The sequence below is a fragment of the Eriocheir sinensis genome, unplaced genomic scaffold (genome assembly GCF_024679095.1).
Source record: "Eriocheir sinensis breed Jianghai 21 unplaced genomic scaffold, ASM2467909v1 Scaffold1730, whole genome shotgun sequence".
NCBI classification, from domain to species: domain Eukaryota; kingdom Metazoa; phylum Arthropoda; class Malacostraca; order Decapoda; family Varunidae; genus Eriocheir; species Eriocheir sinensis.
The window spans coordinates 5,804-30,834 of record NW_026111107.1 but is presented as its reverse complement, the minus strand read 5'-3'; the positions used below and the strand labels follow the sequence as shown (position 1 = coordinate 30,834).

The 25,031-nt window shown below is 41.8% G+C and overlaps 1 protein-coding gene and 1 long non-coding RNA gene across 3 annotated transcripts; one reads left to right on the top strand and one right to left on the bottom strand.

The window, feature by feature from the left end:
• The first annotated feature begins 2,286 nt into the window (after positions 1-2,286).
• On the top strand, positions 2,287-20,340 carry LOC126990547 (uncharacterized). 2 transcript variants are annotated; one of them, XM_050849145.1, is made up of 3 exons: positions 2,296-2,729; positions 10,976-11,062; positions 20,133-20,340. In XM_050849145.1, the coding sequence occupies exons 1-3, from the start codon at positions 2,618-2,620 to the stop codon at positions 20,270-20,272; spliced, it is 339 nt and encodes a 112-aa protein (XP_050705102.1). In that variant the 5' UTR covers positions 2,296-2,617; the 3' UTR covers positions 20,273-20,340. The 2 variants fall into 2 exon arrangements, 1 of the variants encoding a protein (XP_050705102.1); XR_007744522.1 differs by lacking the exon at positions 10,976-11,062 and having other exon boundaries at positions 2,287-2,729.
• Positions 5,089-10,797, bottom strand: LOC126990549 (uncharacterized). Its single transcript, XR_007744523.1, has 3 exons — positions 10,231-10,797; positions 9,084-9,145; positions 5,089-8,232 (listed from the first exon to the last, which is right to left on the bottom strand). It is a non-coding gene; the product is annotated as an uncharacterized LOC126990549 (long non-coding RNA).
• Positions 20,341-25,031: the final 4,691 nt, after the last annotated feature.

Here is a 25,031-nt window from a genome sequence, read left to right as displayed (position 1 = left end):
CCAACTTTTCCTGGTGTGTCACACACGGCCAAGGTCGGTTGTATCCACATCCACAACGTAAACACGTCTGCTAAAGTAAGGGCTGCCCAAGTTATGGACTTGTTGCTGCAGTTAAATGGAAGGAAGAAACAGTTGTGGGTGTGGTGCCAGTTCTCATTGTCACCACTGCCAACCCACCCATCTTGACTCAACCACATAAACACATGGATCGAATAACAACACACACACACACACACAAACACACACACACACACGCACACAGACTCATTAGGAACCATTGCAGATGTTTCTGACAAACAATAATGACTTCACCATTTCTTGAGTGTTAGAATTGTATTTGGTGAGTGGCTCACATGAACCAAACTTGTTCTTGGCAAGAAGAGAGCAGTCGTCTTTAACACTGCTCTTCTTGCCACTGGGTATGTTTGGTTTGTATGAACCACTCACCAAATAAGTTCTAACACACTAGGAAATGGCATAGCCATTTTTGTTTGTGAGAAATATCTGCCATGGTTCATGATGAGTCTGATGTGTGCGTGTGTGTGTGTGTGTGTGTGTGTCTTTGTTAATTGTTACTCGATCCACGTGTTTATGTGGTCGGAGTCAAGATGGGTGGGTTGGCCGCTCACGCACAATGGTGACAATGAGAACTGGCACGGAGGACCCACAGACACACCACACCCACAACAGCTTCTTCCTGCCATTTAACTGCAGCAACAAGTCCATAACTTGGGTAATGGCAGCACAAGCTGTGACAGCCCTTACTTTAGCAGACGCCGCCATGTTGATACAGGGCAAGTGCTTTGTTTACGTTGTGGATGTGGATACGGGCAACCGATCTTGGCCTGGAAAAGTTGGATTTGCCGGTTGTCCAAGCTGCCGCCAACGCTGTGGGAAGAAAATGGCCCAGTGTGACACCAGCAGGCTACGGGCAACCGACAACTCGCTCCCAGTAGCCACAACGGTTAGAAGAAAACGGCCAGTGTGACACTGCCCCAAGGCAGCGAGGCCGCTGACCGGGTGAGCGCCAGCGATAATGTCATCAGACTCCCAGCGAATCACAAGCGTGTTTTCAGAGCTCAGCCAATCGTAAGGCTTCATCTGTTTCTTCAAAACGACCCGTTCTCTCTTCCTGTTTTCTTCCTTTTTCCGAGGTACGTATTTTGAGATAACAAGGGAGTAAAGGAGGAAAAAAAGTGAGCTCCGGGGGGCAGCAAGAGCCAGTTATAATGGCGCCACTATAAACAGTTGCCTGCACCATGACGGGGTGAGGGCCGACCATCAGGCCCAGATGGATAGTCTGCCGGCGCCACAGCCCACATGAAAAAAAAAAAAATAAAAATCCACGGGACAGAACAGATAAGCGCTTTTTTAGTGTTTCCAATACCTCGAGTTTCGCGATCCTCGAGTTTAGTGCTAAACCTTCGGAACGAAGCGAGCGCGAAACTCGAGAGGGTACTGTAGGTCAATACAACTAGGTTAATACACACACACACACAGGATAATAAAGATGTGCCTTGCCCAGTAGCAGGGCTTTGCCATTTACTGAAGCAGACAGCACTTCTTGCCCCATCCCATCAATAAAAAATAAATGAGGCTTTTCCTTGTCCTCATTTCCTCCTGAGTGATAAAACTGGTGGTGAACACTTACTAATCGACTATATCCATGTAGGATACACGAGGTCACCTAAATGTATCATTGCCAAAATGGATATTTTCCAATGTATATGGGTATATATTTTTCAATACAGATATATTTTCCTTATATCTCCTTGCTGCATCCTCCAGTAGCTGGTAATAATAGGTAGAGTAACCTTGAAATGTAGCCTTCTCCAGCTTTGCCTCCACGTGTTGGTCCTCCAGAGCCAAATGTAAACAAAGTAACCTTGTTGTGATGTGTGAACAGTTACTTTTGCTCACGGCTCCTATACGGAACATCTAGGATTTAATTAAAATAATTCCCATTAATTCTATTGTTTGGCTATCACAATTTTCTATAGCACGTGGGCTTCTTGGCCCCAATTAGGTGCGATATATGAAGGATAGGTGTATACATCAATAAAATATAGAAAATGGTAGATAAACTTTCAAATGATATACAATGCAATAATGAATGATTTTTTTATAAAAGTATTGGTTTTATTATATTAAGTAGTATATTTATATATTTTTTCCTACCATTAGCTCCAGTAGGCTTTTTTAGAGGCCTGGTGGTTGTCCCAAGCCCGTAATGGCTCAGGCAAGTGGATAGTCTTAGGCCATTCGGCAGTGACTGAAAATCCCAGGTGGTAGCAATGGATTCAAACCCACATTGTTCAGAACATGGCGAATGCGGGACTTGCTCACAAACCACTCAGCCACCGCCTCCTCAAGTTAGTTTCAACATATGAATTTCTCACGCGTGGGTACCCTGTACACTGTACCAGGCTCATGAGTGAGACTTCGAAGTGAAGTGGTTAAACACAAGTTTCATTGGTACCTAATGTTTTACATGTGGCTTTGAACCTGTGCAATTTGGACTGACAGTTTTGGTGTTGGACATCTGTCCAGCAGCACCATATAGTGGCTCCCATAGCTTAGTAACTTTATTGTCTTTGAAGGATGTTCTTTGATATGTATGAATTTTCTTCCTCAGAACATCATGGCAGCAATGTTTACTTCTCCATGCAGAGTGCTCTCTTCCATCAGACTTGCAAGATGCATTTGTAACACCTCTGTTTCTTTCACAGGTAAGCAAGACTAAAGTATGTATAAAGGCCATATACCAGAATTCTTTTGTAATAAACTTTTCATGTAAGTGGTTTAATTTGTATGATGTTGATTAGGGTCCCTAACTAGGAGTATGTGGGAGTATGAGATAAGTTCTAGGAGTGGAATGCTGTTATAACCAAAGTTGGGTTACTTTTAATAAGTAGCATATGAAATTTTGCTCAGAATTGCTTATACTGGAAACAACAGAGAGGAATGATATAAAGTTACTTAACACAAATTACGTATGTGTGAAAAATTAAATTGGCTTCACAGGACAAATTATGAATGGATTGGATACTGATAAACTGACATGCCTCAGGACCAAACTAAGCACTCCCTATCACCAACCATAACTGTGTTACTTATGTGGTCCAGATGTGATGCACCAGATAGATCCGTACATAAATTAATTTCCAAAGTACCATGGATCAGTAATACTTAGGGAATCTGATGATGCTTTAATCACCCGGAAACCACACGAGAAATCAATTTAAGTGTACTTAGCTCAGGTTAGATGTGATGGGCAAGGCGTGAAGATGGCAGGCCAGATGTTGTTGGGAGTCCCCTGAGACCCAGTTGAGTCATGGACAGTGTATATCTTATGCTATGCTGAGCATTACACTGGAGACTATGTACATATGTACAGTGAAAAGTTTAACCCAGTAAGATGGTGGAAGATGAGACGGTAACAATCAGCCCGTTGATGTTTATGGGTCAGGGTCAGTATACACAAATATTCTAAGAATAATACTAAGCCTTGCACTTAACAACTTTAGCTAAGCATAGGCCCTTAAGTATTACTTAGAATTCCCTTAGCGGACTCTAAGCTAAGTATTTTTGAGCAAAATACCGGTATGAAGTGCATCGCATAGCAAAACGACAACTTGCAAAAGCATTGTATATAGCTACCACAGGACATATTATGCAAAGATGAAATAGCTATAATGAATTCAACACGTTATCTATCTGTACACAAAAGCTTGTTTGGAAACAATAGACACATCAATGGAGTAAATGATCGACATAAACGAGCCTTCTTCTTCTTCCTCTTGTGGTCTTTATTGCCTATGATCGTTATAAAGGTGCATCTTTTCATGTTTCCGGTGTACATCCACTATTCTTTTATGTGTTTTGGTAAAATATGTATATTACTGCCCTGGACGTCGTCTCCTCAGCCGGTGACAACAAAGGCGTATCACACGGAATTACCTAATAATAAAAGTAGACAAGTCAAAAACAAACTAAATCTAACCAGACCTGACCAAACCTAACTATACCTAGCCTATGACCAACCTAACCTGACCCCTCTACCGCCAAAATGCAATGTGCTAAGATGCGTTAATTCACACTCCTCAATAGTTTGAAGTTTCTTCAATATTCGTTGTTTGTCACTGTACTGTATTCAGAGACCAACATACAGCACATAATGCATTAGCCTCGCGTGAGATGGCTACCATAATTTCAGACTCGTGTGTTCAGTGACTTTCTTGTTTATTTATTTTTATATATATCAACTTTCAGTCAGGTTACTCTGGTATATCTTTGCCTCAGTGGGTCAAGGCACACAATCATTAGTACTATTATAAAATGTTCTAATGTTTCCCGAGCTTCTACACCTATCTGATGTACTATAGATAGGTATAGGTACTTCTCCATTCACAGAGGCCACTTTTCTCAACTATCTTTGACAGGTCTCCCATTCACATTGTTTCACTCTGCTCCAGTGTCATCATATGCTTTCCCTCTCTGTATATTTCCTTTTTCCAAAGGGGATTGTCTTGAATTTCCAGTGTTATATTAATTTGGCCCACCGGTGTTCACTCATTTCCTCTCTTTGAAACTCAGCTTCCCCTTTGTTAACCTTTCTCAGAAGCTTCACCCCATTTCCCCTGAGAGCATGTGAACACTATCATGCCAACTGGTCTTGAATGACTTCTAATCTCCCGACATCTTAAGTCTTAGTTTTGCTGACCCATACAAGATAGCTGTGGGGTTACTACTTTCCCCATCCAAAAGCAACTTCCATATTCATACTGGCTCATTTCCTTCTCTACCACTGATGTTAACACCCGTCATTTTCCTTACCTTGGCTTCATTCAGTTTTCTTTGTGCTTTCTCCTATGGCCTCCTTGCTTATCTCAAATACTAAATAACCATGTGTTTCTATTACCTCTAAGATATTGTTTCCCAGCACCCGCTGTCCTACTGCTGGTGTGAATTTCCATTATTATGTTTAAAGATAAGTTTCCATTCCATACCAAAGTCATTTAGGATCAGGCAAAATCCTTCCACTAATACTACATCATCTGCATAACCTAGGCAAAGCAATACAACTTCTGATGTGTGGGGCTTTATTACTTTTGCCTATATCCACATATACACATGGAGGAGGGGGAATGATTATGAGCAGAAAGGATTGATTGATTATGTGGCAGTAGATGGAAGACTGAGAAAGGATATCTGTGACGCGAAGGTAGTAAGCGGGATGTTCGATGGCTCTGACCATCTTGCAAAAGTGGGTGTTTGAAAAGAAAGGTGAAGTAAAAAAGGAGATACTGAAGATAGAAAAGTTACAGGAAAAAAGAAATAAAAGATGAGTATAACATGAAATGGCAGAGGCCTTAAGTGAAAAATGGGAAAGTGTGATAGTACAGATACTGAAAAAGTTTTTAGAACATTTAAAGAAGTAGTGTTAACTACAACAAAAAAGTGGAAGGGATGAAAGTGGTGAGAGATGGAAAAAGAAAAGGAAATTCATGGTGGACAGAAAAGATAAGGAGGATAGTAAAAGAGAAAAGGGAACTTTTTTAAGAAAACTTAAGAAAGAAATGTGGTTGAGCAAGTAAAAAGGGAAAGGAAAAAGAAATATAGAGAATGCAAAATGAAATTAAAACAAGCAATAAAAGAAAGTAAGAAGAGAGTTGGTGAAGACTTTGGAAAAGACTAAGTGAAAAATATAAAGGGAACAGGAAATCATATTGGAAAGAAGTAAAAAATTAAAGAAAAGCATCACCCCAATAATATCTCCCCAAGGAAAATTAATGAAGTTATTGGTGAGAATGGAAAGATGTTGAAAGACGGGGAAGCTGTGAAAGAGACATGGAGAGAATATTTCAAAAACTTAATGAATTTTTTTGATGGACATCCAGCAGCTGTTACAGCAACAGTTTTGAGCGGAGGTAGAGGAGGAGTATATAAAGAAAGAAGTATAACATATGAAGAAGTAAATCAGGCATTAAAAAGATTAAAACATGGAAAAGCAGCAGGAACTGATGGAATCAATCAAAGATTTTCCTTCAGGATGGTAGGAGAAAAAATAATAGCAAAAGGAAAGAAACTATACGCTGCCTTCATGGACTTTGAAAAAGCTTATGACAGATTCGATTGGATTGCATTGTGGGATGTTTTAAAGATTTATGGTGTGGGAGGAAAACTGCTTAGTGCAATAAAGTCTTTCTATGAGGATGCATCTGCATGTGTCAAAATTGGTGGAGAAACAAGTGAACATTTTGAGATAAAAGGTGGGATTAGGGCAGGGGCGTGTCATGTCACCATGGTTGTTCAATATTTATATGGATGGCGTCATGAGAGAAATGAAGGGCAAAGTTGGAGTAAAAATGTACGCTGAGGGAAGGCAGTGGGTGCTGAATTCAATCCTGTTTACTGATGACACGGTGCTCATTGCAGAAAATGAAAGTGACTTACAAAACTTGGTCAGTGATTTTCATAGCGTCTGTTAAAGGAGAAAGCTGAAAGTAAATGTCAACAAAAGTAAAGTGATGGTTTGTGAGGGGAGTAGAAGTGAAGTTGTAGATTTTGTATGCCCATATAGAGTGGGAACTGAATGTGAAAAGAATGCAAAATAATTCTGAATGGTGAAGAAATGGAGGAGGTCAATGAGTTTAAGTACCCTGGATCAGTTATCAGTTGAAAATACAATAATAGTACCAACCCTCACATATGCAAGTGAAACATGGGCCTTGAATGAAAGTCAGAGGTCTAGAGTGCAGGCAGTGGAAATGAGTTATTTGAGGAGTGCTTGTGGTGTGAGTAGAATGGATGGAATAAGTAATGAAAGTGTGTATGAGCGTTTTGGAATGTGTCACGGGGGTGAAGGGAATAAGTGACTTTAAAGTGGTTTGGCCACATGGAGCAAATGGAGGAGAGTAAGATGACCAGAAGGGTGTATGTGAGATTGAGGGAGGGAATGTTAGAGGACGACCTCCAGTGAAATGGAGAGATAGGGTGCAGGAGTACGTTAGGGAGAAGGATGAGAGATCCTTGAGAAACTTTGAGCAGGCAAGGAGGGAGTGTCCGGATAGAGAAAGATGGAAACTTCTGCCGTGGCCATCCCCTGGTGGGAGCTCCTAAGAGCAGGCATTGATGGGATGATGATGATGAATGAATTGAGAGGAATCACAGCAGAAATGTTGAAGTGTGGAGATGAAGTTACTATATGAATGGTCAAGATATGTGAAGTGGCCTGGGAAGGGGGGGGGGAGGTCCCAGCAGACTTGACAAAAGCCATCATGGTCCCAGTTTACAAGGGGAAGGGCAGGAGAGGGGAAGTGGGAGTTGTAGGGGTATAAGTCTGCTGAGTGTAGGCTACCTGGAAAGGTATATGGAAAAGTCCTAATTGAGACTGCGCAAAGACTTACAGAAGAGAAAATCAGTGAAGAACAAGGAGACTTTAGGAAGGGAAGAGGATGTGTGGATCAGATATTTTCCTTCAGTATGGTGTTTTATTAGAAAAAATATTAGCAAAAGGAAAAAATACTATGCTGCCTTCATGGATCTAGTTATTCTAAAGAAAGTTTATGACAGAGTCGATTGGCTGGCATTGTGGGATGTCTTAAAGATATATATGTCATCATGGTTGTTCAATATTTATATGGATGGTGTTATGAGAAATGAAGGGCAAAGTTGGGGAAATTGAAGTAAAAATGTATGCTGAGGGAAGGAGGGAAGTGGGTGATGAATTCAATCTTATTTGCTGATGACACGGTGCTCAATGCAGAAAATGAAAGTGACACAAAATTTCGTCAGTGTTTTTGATAGTGTATGTAAAAGGAGAAAGTTGAAAGTAAATGTCAACAAAAGTAAAGTGATGGTTTGTGAGCGGAGTAGAAGGGAGGTTGTAGATTTTGTATGCCCATATAGAGTGGAAATTGAATGTGAAAAAGAATGCAAAATAATTTTGAATGGTGAAGAAATGGAGGAGATTAATGAGTTTAAGTACCTTGGATCAGTTGTGTAAGCAAAGCATGGTGGTACAGAAGAGAGAAAAGAGAAAGGGCATTGCAAGGATTGATTGATTGGAGGAGAAGCTGCGGATCCATCTCTGGCATGTCATCTGCTTGTTGGGGGCTGAATTCCTCCATGGCATGGACTGGACCTCTGCCGGACAGCTGGAGAAAGCTGCCATGGCACAAACCCGACTGATGGAGACAACTGATTTCTTCTTCCACATCATGTTTGGCCCTGAAATATGAGTACAAGTTCAAATAAACAACATAAAATATATATATATATATATATATATATATATATATATATATATATATATATATATATATATATATATATATATATATATATATATATATATATATTAGTTGGGATGTTTTTCTTGATTAGTGTACTATACTAAAAGAGGTTAACCTGGTAGCTGCAGGGATCATGTTTCTTAAAGGTCCCTCCGAGCGAGAAAAATGAGAAAAAATCATCACTCACGCAAACCATTTCATAATATATATCAACACATTTGTGATCAGTTTATGCATCATCTATTTTTGGGGGTTTATATCATGACAAAAATGTGGCCCATCGCTGGTACACGGTAAAGCCACAAATTTGGCCTGTTGCTGCTACCAGGTTAAGTTGGACTATGAATGGACAGATGTTGTTTTAAGAGCATCTGAAATAAACTTATGGGACTGATATATGATAATTAAATCTGTGATATTTATTAAGATGTGTCCAGTGATTTAATTGGCAAAGAATTGCAAAACACAAGCTAAGAAAATAAAAGTACTGAACTGATTGACGATCGACACGGAAATGGCCGTCGGAGAAATAAGAATGGATTAGTAATTAATATACAAGCAAGAACTAAAAGACATTGCATCGACATAAGTATATGATAGAATAACAGGCATTATCTACATGAGTTATTTACTGCACAGTGCACACTATATGGGCTGGCAACATTGTCTTATTTTCTAGCAATTAAAGTTGCTTATATTGTGCATTATATTCTTGCATGGGAATGACTGCTTGATGCTGGATGATAAAAACTAAATGATTAAACAATAATGTTATGTGGCGAATACCAGCTTGAGGTCACTCTAGGTCTAGGAGGACTTGCTCGTTGTTGTCAATGTCATCACGATCACTGCAAATAGATACATTACAATTAGAAATGCTTTGGTACCTGCCCTATATCTATATCTATACTTGTCCAGAAGTCAAAACTCTTGACTCATGGACCAATTTGCAATTTTTTTTGTTCAAAAAGATTTTAGCTTTGTTGATTGACTTTAATAGCTATTTGGGAGTAAGACTAAGAATAATCATAAAATTCACTTTTAGATCTTCATAAGAAAGGAAGCTGCAAATAACAAAAGCCATAATATACTGTGAACTAATTAATTTTAAATGTGAAAAAAAAGACATGACCAAAACAAATTAAACAATACTACAATGCTAGCTAGCATGGGTATTAGTATCATTTTGCAACACCCAGGGATTCCTGGGAGGTATTTTACAGGAAGGATAGCTACCGTTCGTTAAGTAGGATCAATGAGGTTAGGTGACGTTTATAATTTTTTGTTAAGTTAAAATAAGGCAACATTCTGAATGATAGTTAGTTTGGTAAAAAATTTACGTCCAAAATCAAAATGTTTGTTTAAAAAATAGTCAGTAACACAAATCGGAAATTTATCTGAGTTAGGAGAGGTGAACTTATATTAAGTTAGGTATGTCAGAGCAAGGTTTCTAAACAAGTTGATTTAGGATTAAAGGAAAAAAGTCATAAGTGATGCAAGCTTGAGTACTAGAGCAAGTTCGGTTTAAGAGCTACCGCATGCGTCAAATTGATTTGGTTTGGTTACTAAAAATAAGCAAAGGAAGGTAATTTTGTTAGGACACTTCTGACATTTAAGTTAGGTTAAAAATATCAACTTTTCTAAATAATTGCTGATTTGGTTAAAACTGGCTATCTTAAATAACAGATTAAGTTGAAATAACTATATGTCAATGATAAATTTACCCAGGTTAGGTTTGGTTTATCGTTGCTGGGAGGTTAGTCAAGTAAAAATTAAATAACAGACACTAGTGACCCAAATAGGTATTGTTTAGGGTTTGGTAAGTTTGGTGGGAAACGTTTGTTGAAGTCAGTCACAAGATTAACAGGTGTGTTAGGTTTAAAGAGTTGAATATTGTAAAGGATAAGTCTGGCGAGGTAAAATATTGGCTCACCTGTGTTCGTTCCTTGGGCAGGAGTCTGTGGCTGCCGGTGTTGATCACAGGTAAGATACACGTGCACCAGTGATGACTGGACCTTCACAGACTACCTAAGGTGAGTGATAACAGACACTGGATGCCCTCCAGGCGATGGCTGGGGGCTGTATAACGCCAGCCACACACCGCGACCCTGCTGGGCTTCCAGCAAGGTTACTCCCAGGGCTCCTTGTGTGACAGCCTGTGGATGGTGGCAGGCGGTCACCAGCCATCGCTTGGAGGGTCTCCAGTGTCTGTTATCACTCAATCTCTGTCAGTCTGTGAAGGTTGCACCTGCATTTTACCTGTCAGCGAACACCACTTCAGTCGTGATGGCCATGTAGGTGTTTCCAAGGTCCGCCTTGTCGAACCACTCATCTCAGCACGGTCAGCACAGTCCACAGATATTTCAGGATGAGTTTCAAATCATTACACGCCTCCAATTCGTCTAGACGAGGCAGATATATTAGGAGGTGATGCCTTTCATCCCGCTGTAATCCACCATGTTGCAATACTTATGCATTTTTAACGGTGCTAAGGGAGCCCCTTCCCGCCTTTAAATTTTTCTCCCGCTAAGTGCTCCAGCTTCAGCGCTAAGCGGCCCAGCGCCATTTTAAGTAGAAAACTTAACGATTCTTTGCCGTTAAGTGCACTTAGCGATGCTAAGAACTTTTGTGTATACCGCCCCAGAGTCTGATGAGGAGAGCCATTTCTTGCGTCACAGGGTACCTGGAGTCGCCTTCGGAGAGGCTTTTGCTCACGAGCCCCAACGCCGTGACGTCGCTTCCTGCCACGACGGTGATATGTGCGGGTATTAAATTACCTCTGTTGTTTGATTTACTGTCCCAAATTTGAATTATAATAGTCTTATTTAGCTAATTTCACAAAGTGCAATTTCTCCAAATTGAATAAATTTCTCCCTAATGGTACATAATATAACAGGAGGTAAATTTTGCATACAAATTTCCGACATTATGCTTTGTTTGGAAATTTAAATGCTAAATGCTGATGCTGGGTGCAACCTTCCTTATAACCCCACCTTATATATACTATGTGGGAAAATTGAACAAGTAGACGAGACTTACCTTGTGTCAGTTGAAGTATGCTTGTAATTACGAAGCAAGCCGCCTCTGCTAGAGGGGAGCCTTCACATGAGATACACTTCTCCGCCACCACCAGACTTTGAAATATACGACCACCCACATGCTGTAAGATAAGCATAACCGTATAGGATGGTGAATGAGTCCTAATCATGCAAGCATGGGAGGGAGTGGAGGGCATGTGAAGGTTTCTCTAGAGGCGGCTTGTTTCAAAATTACAAGCATACTTCAACTGACACAAGGTAAGTCTCGCCTACTTGTTCAATTTACATCATCAAGCCGCCTCTGCTGAGAGGAGCCTCCACATGAGGCTTTGAAGCCATGTGGGTGTCGTATCTGATATTAGTTATGAATTTGGGTCAGTAAATATTCGTGGACACCGATGATCTACTGATATGTTCATATACATACACGTGCACATAAGTATGACAAAATTTCCCTTTGAGCTGTATAATTCATTTGACAAGAACATGTTATGAGCACCCAGCTAATCTGAACAACTGCTCATCCATTGTGAAATGCTGATCTACTGCTGTGTAAACTTAGTGTATAACTAATAATAAACCATATGCCTTGGCTGCGCACCACACTTTGATACCCAGACATGGTAATGTAAATGTTCACAAAATACAAAATAACATTTAATCAGTTGCCTGAGCCCTATACGTAACCCGTAAAGTCCACCCATATGTTGTAGTAAGATACCCAACTCATTCTAATATGGCTTCCTGGAATGGGTCTGATTCGGCAATAATATGCTTGTCATAATATTTTGCAAAAGTGGTTTGTCTTGACCACTCCGCTTTCACCATAATACATGTTGCTGGGACAGCTATAGCCTTGGCTTTCGACGCCGCGGCTGGCCGAACACTGCCAGCTGTAATTTGGCAGTGTCTACCCCTGACATGTGAAGCATGTTCTTGATCCAACGTGTGATGGTGTCTTTTGAGACAGGTTTGTGTGGTTTGATATAGCTGATGAGTAGGTTATCCACCTTGTGTTTGGTGATCTGTCTGAGTTCCTCTGTCTGTTTGATGTAGGTTAGCAAAGTTTTACATACACACAAGCTGGCATCTCTAGAATAAGCCTGAAACTTCACTCTTTGAATGTTATAGTTAGGTCTGCATTGTTTAATGTTTCCCCCAACTGAACAGAAATGTAATCATCCCCTGTGCTAATGCCTGTTAGCACCAACAAGTGTAAAGTTTGGACTCTCGCCACTTGTGTAAGTGCCATCAACATCACAAGCTTCAGGGTTAGTTCTTTGAGGGACAAGTTTTGTAATATGTACTTAGATCTAAGTTCCTGTAGTACTGGTGTAACATCCCAGGTTTCCCTGTACCTGGGTTTAGTTGGTCTTAGGTTGAACACCCCTCTCATGAATCTGTTAACCAGCAGGTGATTCCCCGCTCTACAGCCATTCACCACAATGCCTAGGGAAGAGAGAGCACCCCTGGCTGTGTTGAGGCATTCATACCCCACTCTCCCGTGGAAGGTTTCCGTCAAAAAGTTGATGTTGGATACAGTGGGATCAAGGGGATTGATGTCCCACCTATCACAAAATTGCATCCATCTTCTGATGTGTGGCCTGTATTGTTTCACTGTCCCGGGTTTCCAGGAGGCCAGGATGATGTCTGCACCCTCTGCAGATATGCTCCGTTCTCCGAGTGTCTCCCGGACAGTAGGCATGCCATAAGTCGCGTGTGCTTCATTATTGGGTGCATCTCCGCTGAGGAAGGGTGCCAGTACGTCCTTCCTTCTCATAATTATGCGGAGTGATCGACCAACATCCTGAGTATCATGCCCATCCATGGCTGCGACAGCCACAGGGTACAACCATCCACCCCTTGGCCCTTTCTGCACGTCTTTTGCAGGCACCTAGTGATTAAAGAGAATGGGGGAAAAATGTAACAGAGGTCAAATATCATCCATTTAATTGAAAAAGCATCGAAGTAAGCTGCCTCTGGGTCTGGCTTCCATGAACAGAAATAGGCCACTTGGTTGTTAAGTCTTTAAGTCTAGATGCAAACAGATCAGTGGAAGGGGTGCCAAAAATCTGACATAGGTCTTGGAAAATGAGTTCATTCAGCTTCCATTCGTGCCTGTCGTTGACTCTACGAGATGCAATGTCCGCCATAACGTTGTCTTTTCCTGGTATGTGTGAACACGTGACCCATGCATTATTAGCTACACACCATTCCCAAATTGAAGTAGATATCATTACAAATTAGTGACTTTGTACCTCCCATTTCATTTATATATGTCATGGCCGTAGTATTGTCGCAGAAAACTTTGATGTGCTTCCCACAGAGCTCAAGTCTGAAAGTCAGTATTGTTAGGAGGATTGCTTTGAGCTCAAGAGCATTGATGTGTAATTGTTTCTCCTCTGTTGACCAAAAACCACTAGTGGTCTGCTGATTTAAGTGACCGCCCCAGCCTGTACCAGATGCATCCGTGTACGTACAGGTCAATATCTGTGCCTGCTCTGCATAGTTGCCTGTCCTGTGTTGAAATATTATTTAAACACCAAGTTAGATCAGCTTTCATCTCATTAGTGATAGTCATCCTCCTGCTAAAGTTTCCTTTCTCCTTCTGCAAAGCTGCAATCTTCGCAGTTTCCAACTTCCTGTAGTGCAGTTTTCCCAACTCCACTGCTGGGGTGGCAGCCACCAGGAGGCCAGTGACCCTAGCCACTTCCCTGATTTTGACTCTCTGCTTGCCCAGGAGTTCCTTACAGCTTTGAGTTATCTTCTCTACGCTGCTCCGGCAAGGAAATTCTCATACTGTTGGTATCAATGATATTGCCCAAGTACTCAAGCGTTGTGTTGGGGCCAGGACTGACTTGTCTTCATTAATGCAGAAACCCAGTTTCCTCAACAAATTGATTGTATCTTGTATGCAAGCCAAGCATCCCTGCATGTATCATCTATAAAGCTGGTAATACTGTAACCCTTCTCAGAGTTACAAAACAGGGTTCATCAGTTTTGTGAAAAGTCTTGGACCCTCTGAAATACCATTTGGAAGACAAGTGAGCTGGTAAACTGTACCTTGCCATTTAAAACAAAAGAATCTCTGTTGTTCCTCTGCAATCTTTAGCGAGCAATATGCACGTCTCAGATCTACTGAAGCCAAATAGTCTCCTGCATTGATAAGGTTAATGGCTTGCTCAAAATTCTCCATTTTAAAGTGTATGTATGGGATATGGATGTTTAATTCTTTCAAATTGAGCACCAACCTAAATTCACCGTTCTTCTTCTCCCTTAAAAAAAATGGGAGAAATAATTTGATCCGCCTTCCTCTGCATAACCTTAATCACCCTGAGCCTTAAGAGTTTGGTAATCTCACAAATAATTTGTTTTCCTACCTTATTAAATTGATATTCTAATTCACTTAAGAATAAATGGTCAATGTCCTCAACTTTGATATCAAGGTGGCAATGTTGTACAATATCCAAAATAATTGGGTCAGTAGTAATGCTACGCCACTCATGTGCAAAGTAATGCAGTCTACCCGCTTTGAAGCTGTTACTGGCCTCTGCTATTGCCTGGGCCTGTAGTGTGTGCGGCCCCTGGCGTTTTTTGAGTCAGTGTCATGACGTGCAGAGGTTGGTCGTTGACTACCCCTGGAGGCCGACTTGTGCAGTCCACAAGGCTGGAATCTGGAGGAGAACCCCCTGTGCGAGGTCCTTCCCCAAAAACCTCTCGTCCTTCCTCCAGCGTATCTCCACGTAGCAGGTGGTTTCTTGGCTGTGATTTTGTGTTTCAGTTTCTCTGACTCTTCAATGTGCTTAGCGGACTGTGAGACGTCATCCCCAAACAAGAATTGGGTCATTGGCACCTTGTCTGAACAGAGGTGCGAGTACTTTTTGTTGATCTCCCGCTTCATCACAAAATGCCGTGGTGGTGGCATGGGGAAGTGTATCTCATGTGGAGGCTCCTCTCAGCAGAGGGCAGCTTGAAGATGTAAAATTTACAGTTTGATGACTAGGAGATACCACTTGAATCAAAGTAAGTGAGTTAGTTACCTGCTAAGCTCCTGAGTCATTATGAGAATAACTAAACTGAAGGTGAGGGTATGAAGATGTTCTCACTATGAAGTGTGGCATCAGAGAGAGAGAGCATGCTAGTGAGCTACGTCAGCAGGTGCCACGCCATCAGTTGAACCACTGATAATATTCAAAACACTCTTCATTACACTTCTAATTATTCTGTGGTATTGAATTACTACCACTTTTTTCTAATTCTAAATGAATATCACTAAATTAATGATAATAAAAGGTAATATGCAATATATACAAAGTGGAATAATTTCCACAGCTAGGGCCTGGCAAAATATGAGGCATTGCCTCAAGTGATCTCACAACCCCCTGGATTAGATTTCTTCAGGGTGACATAGTGCTTGGTGAGTGCGTGGTGGTGGAGGTGCTTGGTGAGTATGCAGTTGGGGGGGCTTGGAGTTGATGGAGTGATAGGGATTTCCTTCCCCCTGCTTTCACTTGTTCAATTCTATTTTCACCTTAACTTAAAGCAGCTGACATGGTGGAGGTAGTGGTGGTAGTGGTAGAAGAGCCTAAGATAGGGTTTATAAAATTGTCCTTCCCTGCACCTGCCTCTCCACTTCGCTCATTTCTCTTTCTTCTCCTCTGAGTAATACAATCAGTAACTCCATCGCTAAATGAGAGCCTCCTTTGCTACGGAAAATACCTCCTCTCTGGCAGGAGGGGCATGTGTCAATCCCATCATCTGAAAAGGATGCACTGTTTCCATTAAGCCCTCGCACACATTCATGGTCACGGTCCTGATCATCCCCAATTTTCTGCCAGTGGCAGAAAATTGGCCTGATCGGTGGTAAGATCAGGGATGGTTGGCGGCAAGCTGCCATGCATCACTGGTTTATTTTGATGACCGTAGATGCCATTGACCACCACCAGTCAAATTAAAAATGTTAAAAATATCAGGGATGCTCCCGGTTGACTGGCAGTCTCAGAAAAAAACTGATTGATCGGTGGTACACCTGCGATTGCTGGCAGACATCCGGCAGCAACTGGGGGTAAACCACAGGCAGGTGGCAGTAGGCCAGCTGTGGACCACTGGAAAGCTACGTCAACACCTTTGTGTGACCTAGAGATCAGCAAGGTGTGACCTGTGATTAGACAGATTAACCCTTTCAGTACGTTGACACCGACGTTGGCGTCACCGTATGGAAAGGGTTAGTCCTCTTCTAAACCTCTTTATCCTTTTCCATTTCCTCTTAATCCTCTTCTAAACCTCTTAGGATCAAATGGAAGAGGATTAAGAGGTTTAGAAGATGATTAATCCTCTTCCATTTCCTCTTAACCCTTTCAATACTGTGACGCCAACGTCTGCATCACCGTATTGAAAGGGTTAAGTGATTAGGCCCCGTAAAAATTATGTAATGTGACTGTTCAATATATCCTGGAACATGCCCCTGTCCATGTGCTTGCCTGCTGGATCCTCAGCCTCTTATTTCTTCATGAGGGTATCTAGCATACCAACATGACCTCTTCTCTGCATCCATATTCTCACCCACGTTGCCTTATGTCGCTTCTATATTCTTTCAATTGTCATTTTCCAGTAGGTATACAAGCAACAACAAAATCTGGATTCTGTCCACGTCCAATTTAACCCTTGGAGTATGGGTGGCAATATATTTCTCTGGATGGTGTGCATGGGGAAAATTTAGACATTTAAAAGAGGTGGAAATGGTGTCTTTCTTCTTTGCAATAATTGTATATTCATCTAGTATATGTGGTGGTGTAATAAAACTTCTCTCCTAATAATAAAATAGTTATGACAGCCGAAAATATTGCGCATTTTCTCGTGGCCGTGACGTGTTGCGTTGAAGCACCACACACACACACACACACACACACACACACACACACACACACACACTCTCTCTCTCTCTCTCTCTCTCTCTCTCTCTCTCTCTCTCTCTCTACCCTACTTGCCCCTCCCTCCTCTGTCAATGTCACTACCATAGCAGTCATCAGAGTCACTGTCACTTTGATTCGCCCGTGCTCTACTTCTGCCCGGAGCAGAGGAACTGCTTGATGCGTCACGAGACATGCCAGATGTATTCGATACAAAAGTTGAAAATGATCTGTGGCCTTTGGTATGGCGGCGCTGAGACAAATGAGAGTGTGTACAGATGCCAGATGCCTCCACCATTCTTCTGAGTCAAGAACTGGCGGTATATTTGAAACGTAGGGAGCGTAGAGTGGTAGCGCACTTATATATACGATCGCCGTAATGTAAGGGTTAAGGAGTTCAATCCCACGTTCACGAGAGCTGAGGAAAGTGATGGCGATGTCAAACACAGGAATGATTGAAAACACCTGAGGGACATTTATTATACATACCCTATCCACCAGGTGTAGTAACAACCGTGTTTGATTGCCAATGTGTCGCAGGCATTTTGCACTGCATAATGTCACCTGTTTACTGCACCTGTTTACTGCAGGCAGATAGGAGGCAGAGCTGCATAATATGCAGGTCTGCCGCCTATCTGACCTACCGCAGACTGACCTGCAGTTGTCGTAGATCAGTCGCCGGTCATAGGAGGTGAAATTGAAAGTTGTACATGGTCGTTGGATTTTAGGTGGTGAGCAGCTGGTCCACCTGCGGTGCACAGGCGGAAAACTGCAGGTGCAATGCCGGTCAAATGACCAATCGTGAATATTACTGATCTTGCCGGCAGGCTGGCCACTATTTGCAGATTGGGGATGATTGGGACCGTGACCGTGAATGTGTGAGAGGGGCTTTACTGACCGATGACTGATGATGAGCATTGCTCATCATCAGTCATCGATTGAGCAACTGCCCGGGAACCTGTGCGAGGCAGTGTTGCCAGTGCCAGAGCAGGGCTACCTTACTACTGCTTCTGAATTCCTATTCTATCTATATATCTCTACCACCCTGCTCTCTCACAGGAACTTTCCTCCAGGGGGTGGCCATGGCAGAAGTGTCTCCATCTCTCCCTGTTCTGGCACTCCCTCTTAGCACACTCAATCCTGCTACTTCCAACTCTCTCACTTCAATACTCTTTCACCCTATCCATTATCCATTTCACCGGTGGTGTTCCCCTCATACACTTTCTCCACAAATTCATTTTTCTTCATTCCCATCACTTGTCCAAACTATCTCAGCGCACCACGCTTCACCCATTTGACCACTCCACAGTCCACTCCTATCGCTGTCACACCCATACCAAACCTCTCATACACGCTTTCATTACTTTCTCCATCCCATCCTGAAATACCATGTGCACCATGTGTTATATAACTCATTTCCACTGCACATATTCTCAATTGGTGTGCTGCATTACATGCCTATGTCTCTGATGCATACCACAGAGTTGGCATTCCCCTCTTTACCTCCACGCTCACACTTCTTCCTCTCGTAACTTTATCTAACGTACCTACCACAGTACCTGTCTGGCCTCACTGCTCTTTCCCTTACTTCACCTTCCATACTTCCATGCTTACATAAAACTGTCCCTAGATATTTAAACTCAGTCACCTTCTCCATTCTTTCTTCCCCCAGCCTTATCCTACATTTCATTGTTCTCTCTACTTTAACTCTGTACGGCTTTGCAAAATCAATGGTCTGCTCTCTTGCCCTCTCAAATACCATAACCTTACTCTTTCCAGCATTCATTTTCAGCTTTCTCCTCTTACACATACTGTCAAGTTCATTCACTATCCTCGGCAGTACCCCCTCATTCTCTGCCAACAAGAAGTCCTAACACAGTTTATTCACTTTCTCGCTTCTTTTGCTTATTTTTCTGTCAGAACTTTTTTTTTTTTTTTTTACGTCTTGGCCTATTGCGGTAGGCTTCTTCCAGTGGATCCTGATGGTTGGTCCAAGGCTTCTTCCCGGCGGGGCCTGATGGTCGGCCCAGCCCGTTCTGGCGCAGGCGAGTGTTTATAGTGGCGCCATCTTGCATTGGCTCATGCTGCCCTCCCGGAGCTCATCTTTAATCCTAGAATCTAGAGTCCGGGTTGATGGTGGTCTTCTGGACAGCTTGGGAGTAGTTTTAAGCCACGGCGGCAGCTGAAAAATCCCAGCTTGGTGGCACCGGTCGGGATTGAACCCGCGTCCTCCTGAACGCAGGCCGTCTCGCTATCTGTTCAGCCACCGCCTCCCCATACACTGCCAATATGTTTATGAATATATTTCATATATGATAGAAGCCGTCTTATATGTCGGGTATTGGAGAAGACTAGCAGGAGCATCATTTCTGTTACCCAATAGGCTTGTAATACCAGATGCTATATTCAACATGAGACTATGCTAGCTACTTACAAAAAATTAAAGGTATACAAGCCTTGACAAATTTCTGGTAGCTATGTGAAATGAAAAGGTTTAGGGCTACAGCAGTCACCAAAGCTGGCGCCTGAAAGATGTAGAGCAGTTTATGGGTTGATAACAATTTTCAAAATCAACAGGCCATTTCTCTCAAGGGAGAGTTAGTAATGTGAAAGATATGAGTTTCCAATAGTTTTTGTTTATTTCAAAATAATTTGTGTATCCCACCACCACGTGGTTCTTATTGTTTTTATGATTTTCATATATCACATGGTGCATTGCAGGCTGGCAGCTATTCACCACACTGAATCAACACTGGTTATTATTTTAGTTAAAAGTTATTGTTTAATTTTGGGCACTATGAAGACATCAAATGGATTTAGTAATATTCAGGTTTTGAACAAAATGGAAGATATTAGAAAAGAATATGATATTCTCTGTGCCTCAACAGGTAAAGGAATTCGAGGTTCTGTAAAGGGCCTTGGCTTACGAGAGAAGGAACTGCAGGAGCTGGAAGCAGAAGACTTGGAGAACATGACTGAGGCCTCTCTTGACAGCTTCAATCAGGAGGCTGCCAACATTGAAGGGTAAGATAGGAAAACATTATCCTACTGCTGAATGGACTTGAAGTCGAATAAAAATGGCAGATGTGGACGGTAGCAGTCTTTCCATAGTTTGAATTGGATCATTTCTTACATTTATTCATTCTTTCATCTATGATGCCTGCTCCTAGGAGCTCCCGCTAGGGGATGGCCATGACAGAAGAGTTTCCATCTCTCTCTATCCAGACACTCTCCTTGCCCACTCAAAGTTTCTCAAGGATCTTTTCCCCCCTCTCCCTGACATACTCCTGCACCCTATCCCTCCATTTCACTGGAGGTCGTCCTCTAGCATTCCCTCCCTCTATCTCACTCACATACATCCTCCTGGTCATCTTACTCTCCTCCATTCGCTCCTTGTGGCCAAACCACTTTAAAGTCTGTCGCTGCACTTCTTCCACCACTCCACACTTCTTCCCTTCACCCCTGTGACACATTCCAAAACGCTCGTACACACTTTCATTACTCATTCCATCCATTCTACTCACACCACAAGCACTCCTCAAATAACTCATTTCCACTGCCTGCACTCTAGACCTCTGACTGTCATTCCAGGCCCACGTTTCACTTGCATATGTGAGGGTTGGTACTATTATTGTATTTCTCAAATCCCTCTTTACCTCCATGCTCACACTTCTGCCATTCATGATTCGTCCCAAAGACCCAACCACCCTTCTTCCTTGCAATGCCCTTTCTCTTATCTCTCCTTCTGTACCACCATGCTTACATATAACTGATCCAAGGTACTCAAACTCATTAACCTTCTCCATTTCTTCACCATTCAAAATTTCTTGCATGGGGTCCCTAAAGTTTGGTAGTGATTCATTCCGGAGTCAAACAGTTTTCTCATCACCTTGACTTGCATAACTTTAAGACATCTTACTATCTGCTTCATTGATTTAACCCATTCGTGGTTACCTTAGTTACACTGTTTGTATGGTGAAGTCGGGGTATACCGACCTAGGGGGTGTAGCGAACAGGTGTCATAATATCCCCCCTAAATAATAATAAAATAGTTAGCCCAATAATTTAAAAGAAGAAAATGGGAAGCCTCAAGATGACGGCAGACTTTTGTTAACCACGCGAGTCGTCAGACCGTCAGGTGAATTTTTAGATTTTTTCGATGCTTGATGTTATATTTCACGTTTCTCATATATAGTGTTTCGTGACTGCGAAAGTGTGCTGATTCCAGTGGTATGACTGTTATTAGTGACAACTATGTATCTACCATGATATCTGCTGAAAAATTATGCAGTCCAGCCATTTCTTGGTTCCTCGTGGCTGGCTACATTACGTAAGTACATCGAGGGTATCTGGAACAGGGGTATATCGAACAGTTCGGTATACTCCCTATTTAAATCCCATTTAAATGCCCACTCATCCCAAACAAAAACCATGTATCCAAACACTATAAAATGTACTTGGTTTTATACAAGCCTCCAATACATACTACCTGGTATGCAATATGAAATTGTTTGTGAATTCATTACAATCTAGTTTAATTTGTTGTGATTGAATATTCTTAGTTCATTTGCTTTCAATATTTTATTTGAGGATAACATTTAAAACAATATTCTGATTCATTATATTAGTAAAAATGGTGGTGTTTGGATCACCCCTTTACCAAGTTTGGAACACCCCCTATAGTGGGGGTGATCCGGACAGTCGTACCCCTCTGAAAAAACCTTAACTGTCAACCGTGTATATTTCTTACAGTTTTGAAAAAAATCACCAAGATAGCCTTGTACCAGAGGTATATTTTCCTACCAATGTTTTTCAATAGAGTTGTTTTTCTGATTTTTAATAAATATTTTTCCCTTAGTAGTTCGGATTACCCCCACCTCACCCTACTCCCCCTGGTCACGAAAAATGGAAAACAAAATTTTCGGCCTAATGAACCCAAAAATATCTCCACATAAAGAAAATAACATGGAAATTTCCTCCTTACCTTTTCTTAAATGCCCCGACATTTAACTGTCACCTGTGGTGCGGTGTGCCAGACACCACTGAGATATTATTTTCAACTCTTCCTCTAACAATTGTTTCTCTTTTGCACAACACTACATTCTTATGATATTGTATCACTATAAGAACACAACTAGTCTCAAAATAGTAATTATGAACGGGAAACATAAAAAAGGAAATGTGGCATAACAATTGTTTCCTTTTGTACAACACTACATTCTTATGATAGTGTATGACTAGGCTATAAGAACACAGTTTGTCTCAAAATAGGCTAGTTATTCTGAGCAGGAAACATAAAAAGGAAATGTGGCATAACACGTGACCTTCAGGATCGGCGGGAAGGCGTCTGTCTGGCTGGAGTGAGACCACGGGCGGGTGGGGGAGTCACTCTTGGACGAGGCGCATTGCTTTCATCTTCGCTTGATGAACTCCAGCGTCTTGCCATCTTCGTTCTGCCACCACGTGGTGGATATAACCACCTAGAGGTGGAAGGAGGTGGAGAGGATAGTTGAGTAGGTGATGGTCCAGAGCATATGTTTGAGGAGTAGTCAGCTGCTGCTGTGTCTGCTGGATAATATTCAGATCCACTTGCTGATTGGGTTTTTTCACTTTCTTGAAAAACATAATCTTCATCTTTATCACTATCATCTATTGTAGATTCACTGTCAGTATCACCCTCCTCTTCATTGAAATGAAGCTGAATTTGCTCATCAGTGAGAGCGCCGAGTCGACGTCTACGTGCCATACTGTATAAGCATGCTCTGAACCAATAAATCTGCCGCTCTTAAAGTCATCACTTGAGAAAAGATGCCTGACACTTCAATAAACCTAATTATAAACCGCTAGAGGCATTTAATTCACGTGGAAAAAACTAATAATAAAACGTCATATGATGTGGTTGACCAGAGGGAGTAACAACATTAACACGTCAGGTGACGTGGTTGACCATGAACGGGTTAAATATCACCATTCCCAAGGACAGGTGAATACTGGTCTGAGTCAATATGCATTTTCTTCAGGCAAACCTCTGAAGTGCCTCTTTTTATCCTTAATTTTTTAATGAAAAAATTTCTTAAGAGATCTGTGCAGGGAAAATAATGCCTTAAACTGAAAAAGGCATCTAATATTCAGTGAAAAATATAAAACTTATCTTGAAAATGAGCCCCACCTGCCTCTCACTGAACCCTAATGATTATCAGTCAAAAAGATGAATATAACACAAGTCACCCATAGACTACTTCATGCCAAACCATTATCCCAAAACAGCCCGACATGAAAAATATATGTATTATATTTTGAGACACCTCCTCTGCAATAATTAACTCAGCAGATGGGCCCCCCTAAAAAAAACATTACATTGGCAACCCGTGAGAACTTGCCTTGGGTCAGGTTCTCACTATGGCCGTCAATGTTAATGATGTCACGAAGATCCCCGTATGAGCGACGACAGTGGGACTCGTGCGTCATTTCATCCTCCGTTGACTGTGATGTCGAACGGCGAGAGCTGAAATCAAGTTAACTTTTTCGTCGGTGATGGCGGTGGTGGTAACCATCCAGCAATGTTGGATATTCTAGATATCATGATAATGTGAAATGGAAATACAGTGGAACTTTGGTTCACAAACAAATTGGTTCACAAACGAATTTTCCGAACAAAAAAAGCCTTGAATGACGAATGGTGTCTCGAGCTATGAACATGCAAGCCGGCAACATCGTGGGGCGACGAGCTGGGAACATCGGCGCGATGCGGGAGCAGTGTTGCCAGATTAGCTATTTTCTGGCTAGATTTAAGCAAATTTAGCTGACTTCCCAGATAGCCGAGATGGAAACCCACAATGTTTAGTCACTTTTCAGCCGATGTTTGGCAATAAAGAAAACACGGGGAGGTAGTGGCTGAGTGGTTAGTGTGCCAGTGTGGCGTCAAGTCTCGTCCCCTTGATTTAGTATATCTGCTTTGTTTACATACACAGGGGTGGGTGAATTTCGGCACAGTACCATGTCTGTTGTCGACTGCTTGCCATACAAGGGGTGCAGGTTATCTCAGTCATCACATTTACTGACATACAAGGGGTGTAGGTTATCTCATTTATCACATTTACTTGCATGCAAGGGGTGCAGGAACAAACTTTCATATTTCAAGCATTTTTATAAATCAAAACATGTCATCATTTACTTTTATAAAAAAACTTGGGTGGGACAATGTGGGTAAATGTGATAAATAAAACCTGCACCCCTTGTATGTCGGTACATCTGATAAATGAGACAACCTGCACCACTTGTATGTCGGTACATCTGATAAATGAGACAACCTGCACCACTTGTATGTCGGTACATCTGATAAATGAGACAACCTGCACCACTTGTATGTCGGTACATCTGATAAATGAGACAACCTGCACCACTTGTATGTTGGTACATCTGATAAATGAGACAACCTGCACCACTTGTATGTTGGTACATCTGATAAATGAGACAACCTGCACCACTTGTATGTCGGTACATCTGATAAATGAGACAACCTGCACCACTTGTATGTTGGTACATCTGATAAATGAGACAACCTGCACCACTTGTATGTTGGTACATCTGATAAATGAGACAACCTGCACCACTTGTATGTTGGTACATCTGATAAATGAGACAACCTGCACCACTTGTATGTTGGTACATCTGATAAATGAGACAACCTGCACCACTTGTATGTTGGTACATCTGATAAATGAGACAACCTGCACCACTTGTATGTTGGTACATCTGATAAATGAGACAACCTGCACCACTTGTAT

Bases quoted from the DNA above. Each gene is read 5' to 3' on its own strand.
- LOC126990547 (XM_050849145.1), top strand. From the start codon at position 2,618: ATGAATTTTCTTCCTCAGAACATCATGGCAGCAATGTTTACTTCTCCA. The intron at 2,730-10,975 runs GTAAGCAAGACT...CTTGCGTCACAG, and splicing joins CACCTCTGTTTCTTTCACAG to GGTACCTGGAGTCGCCTTCG. The intron at 11,063-20,132 runs GTATTAAATTAC...GTGCCTCAACAG, and splicing joins CACGACGGTGATATGTGCGG to GTAAAGGAATTCGAGGTTCT.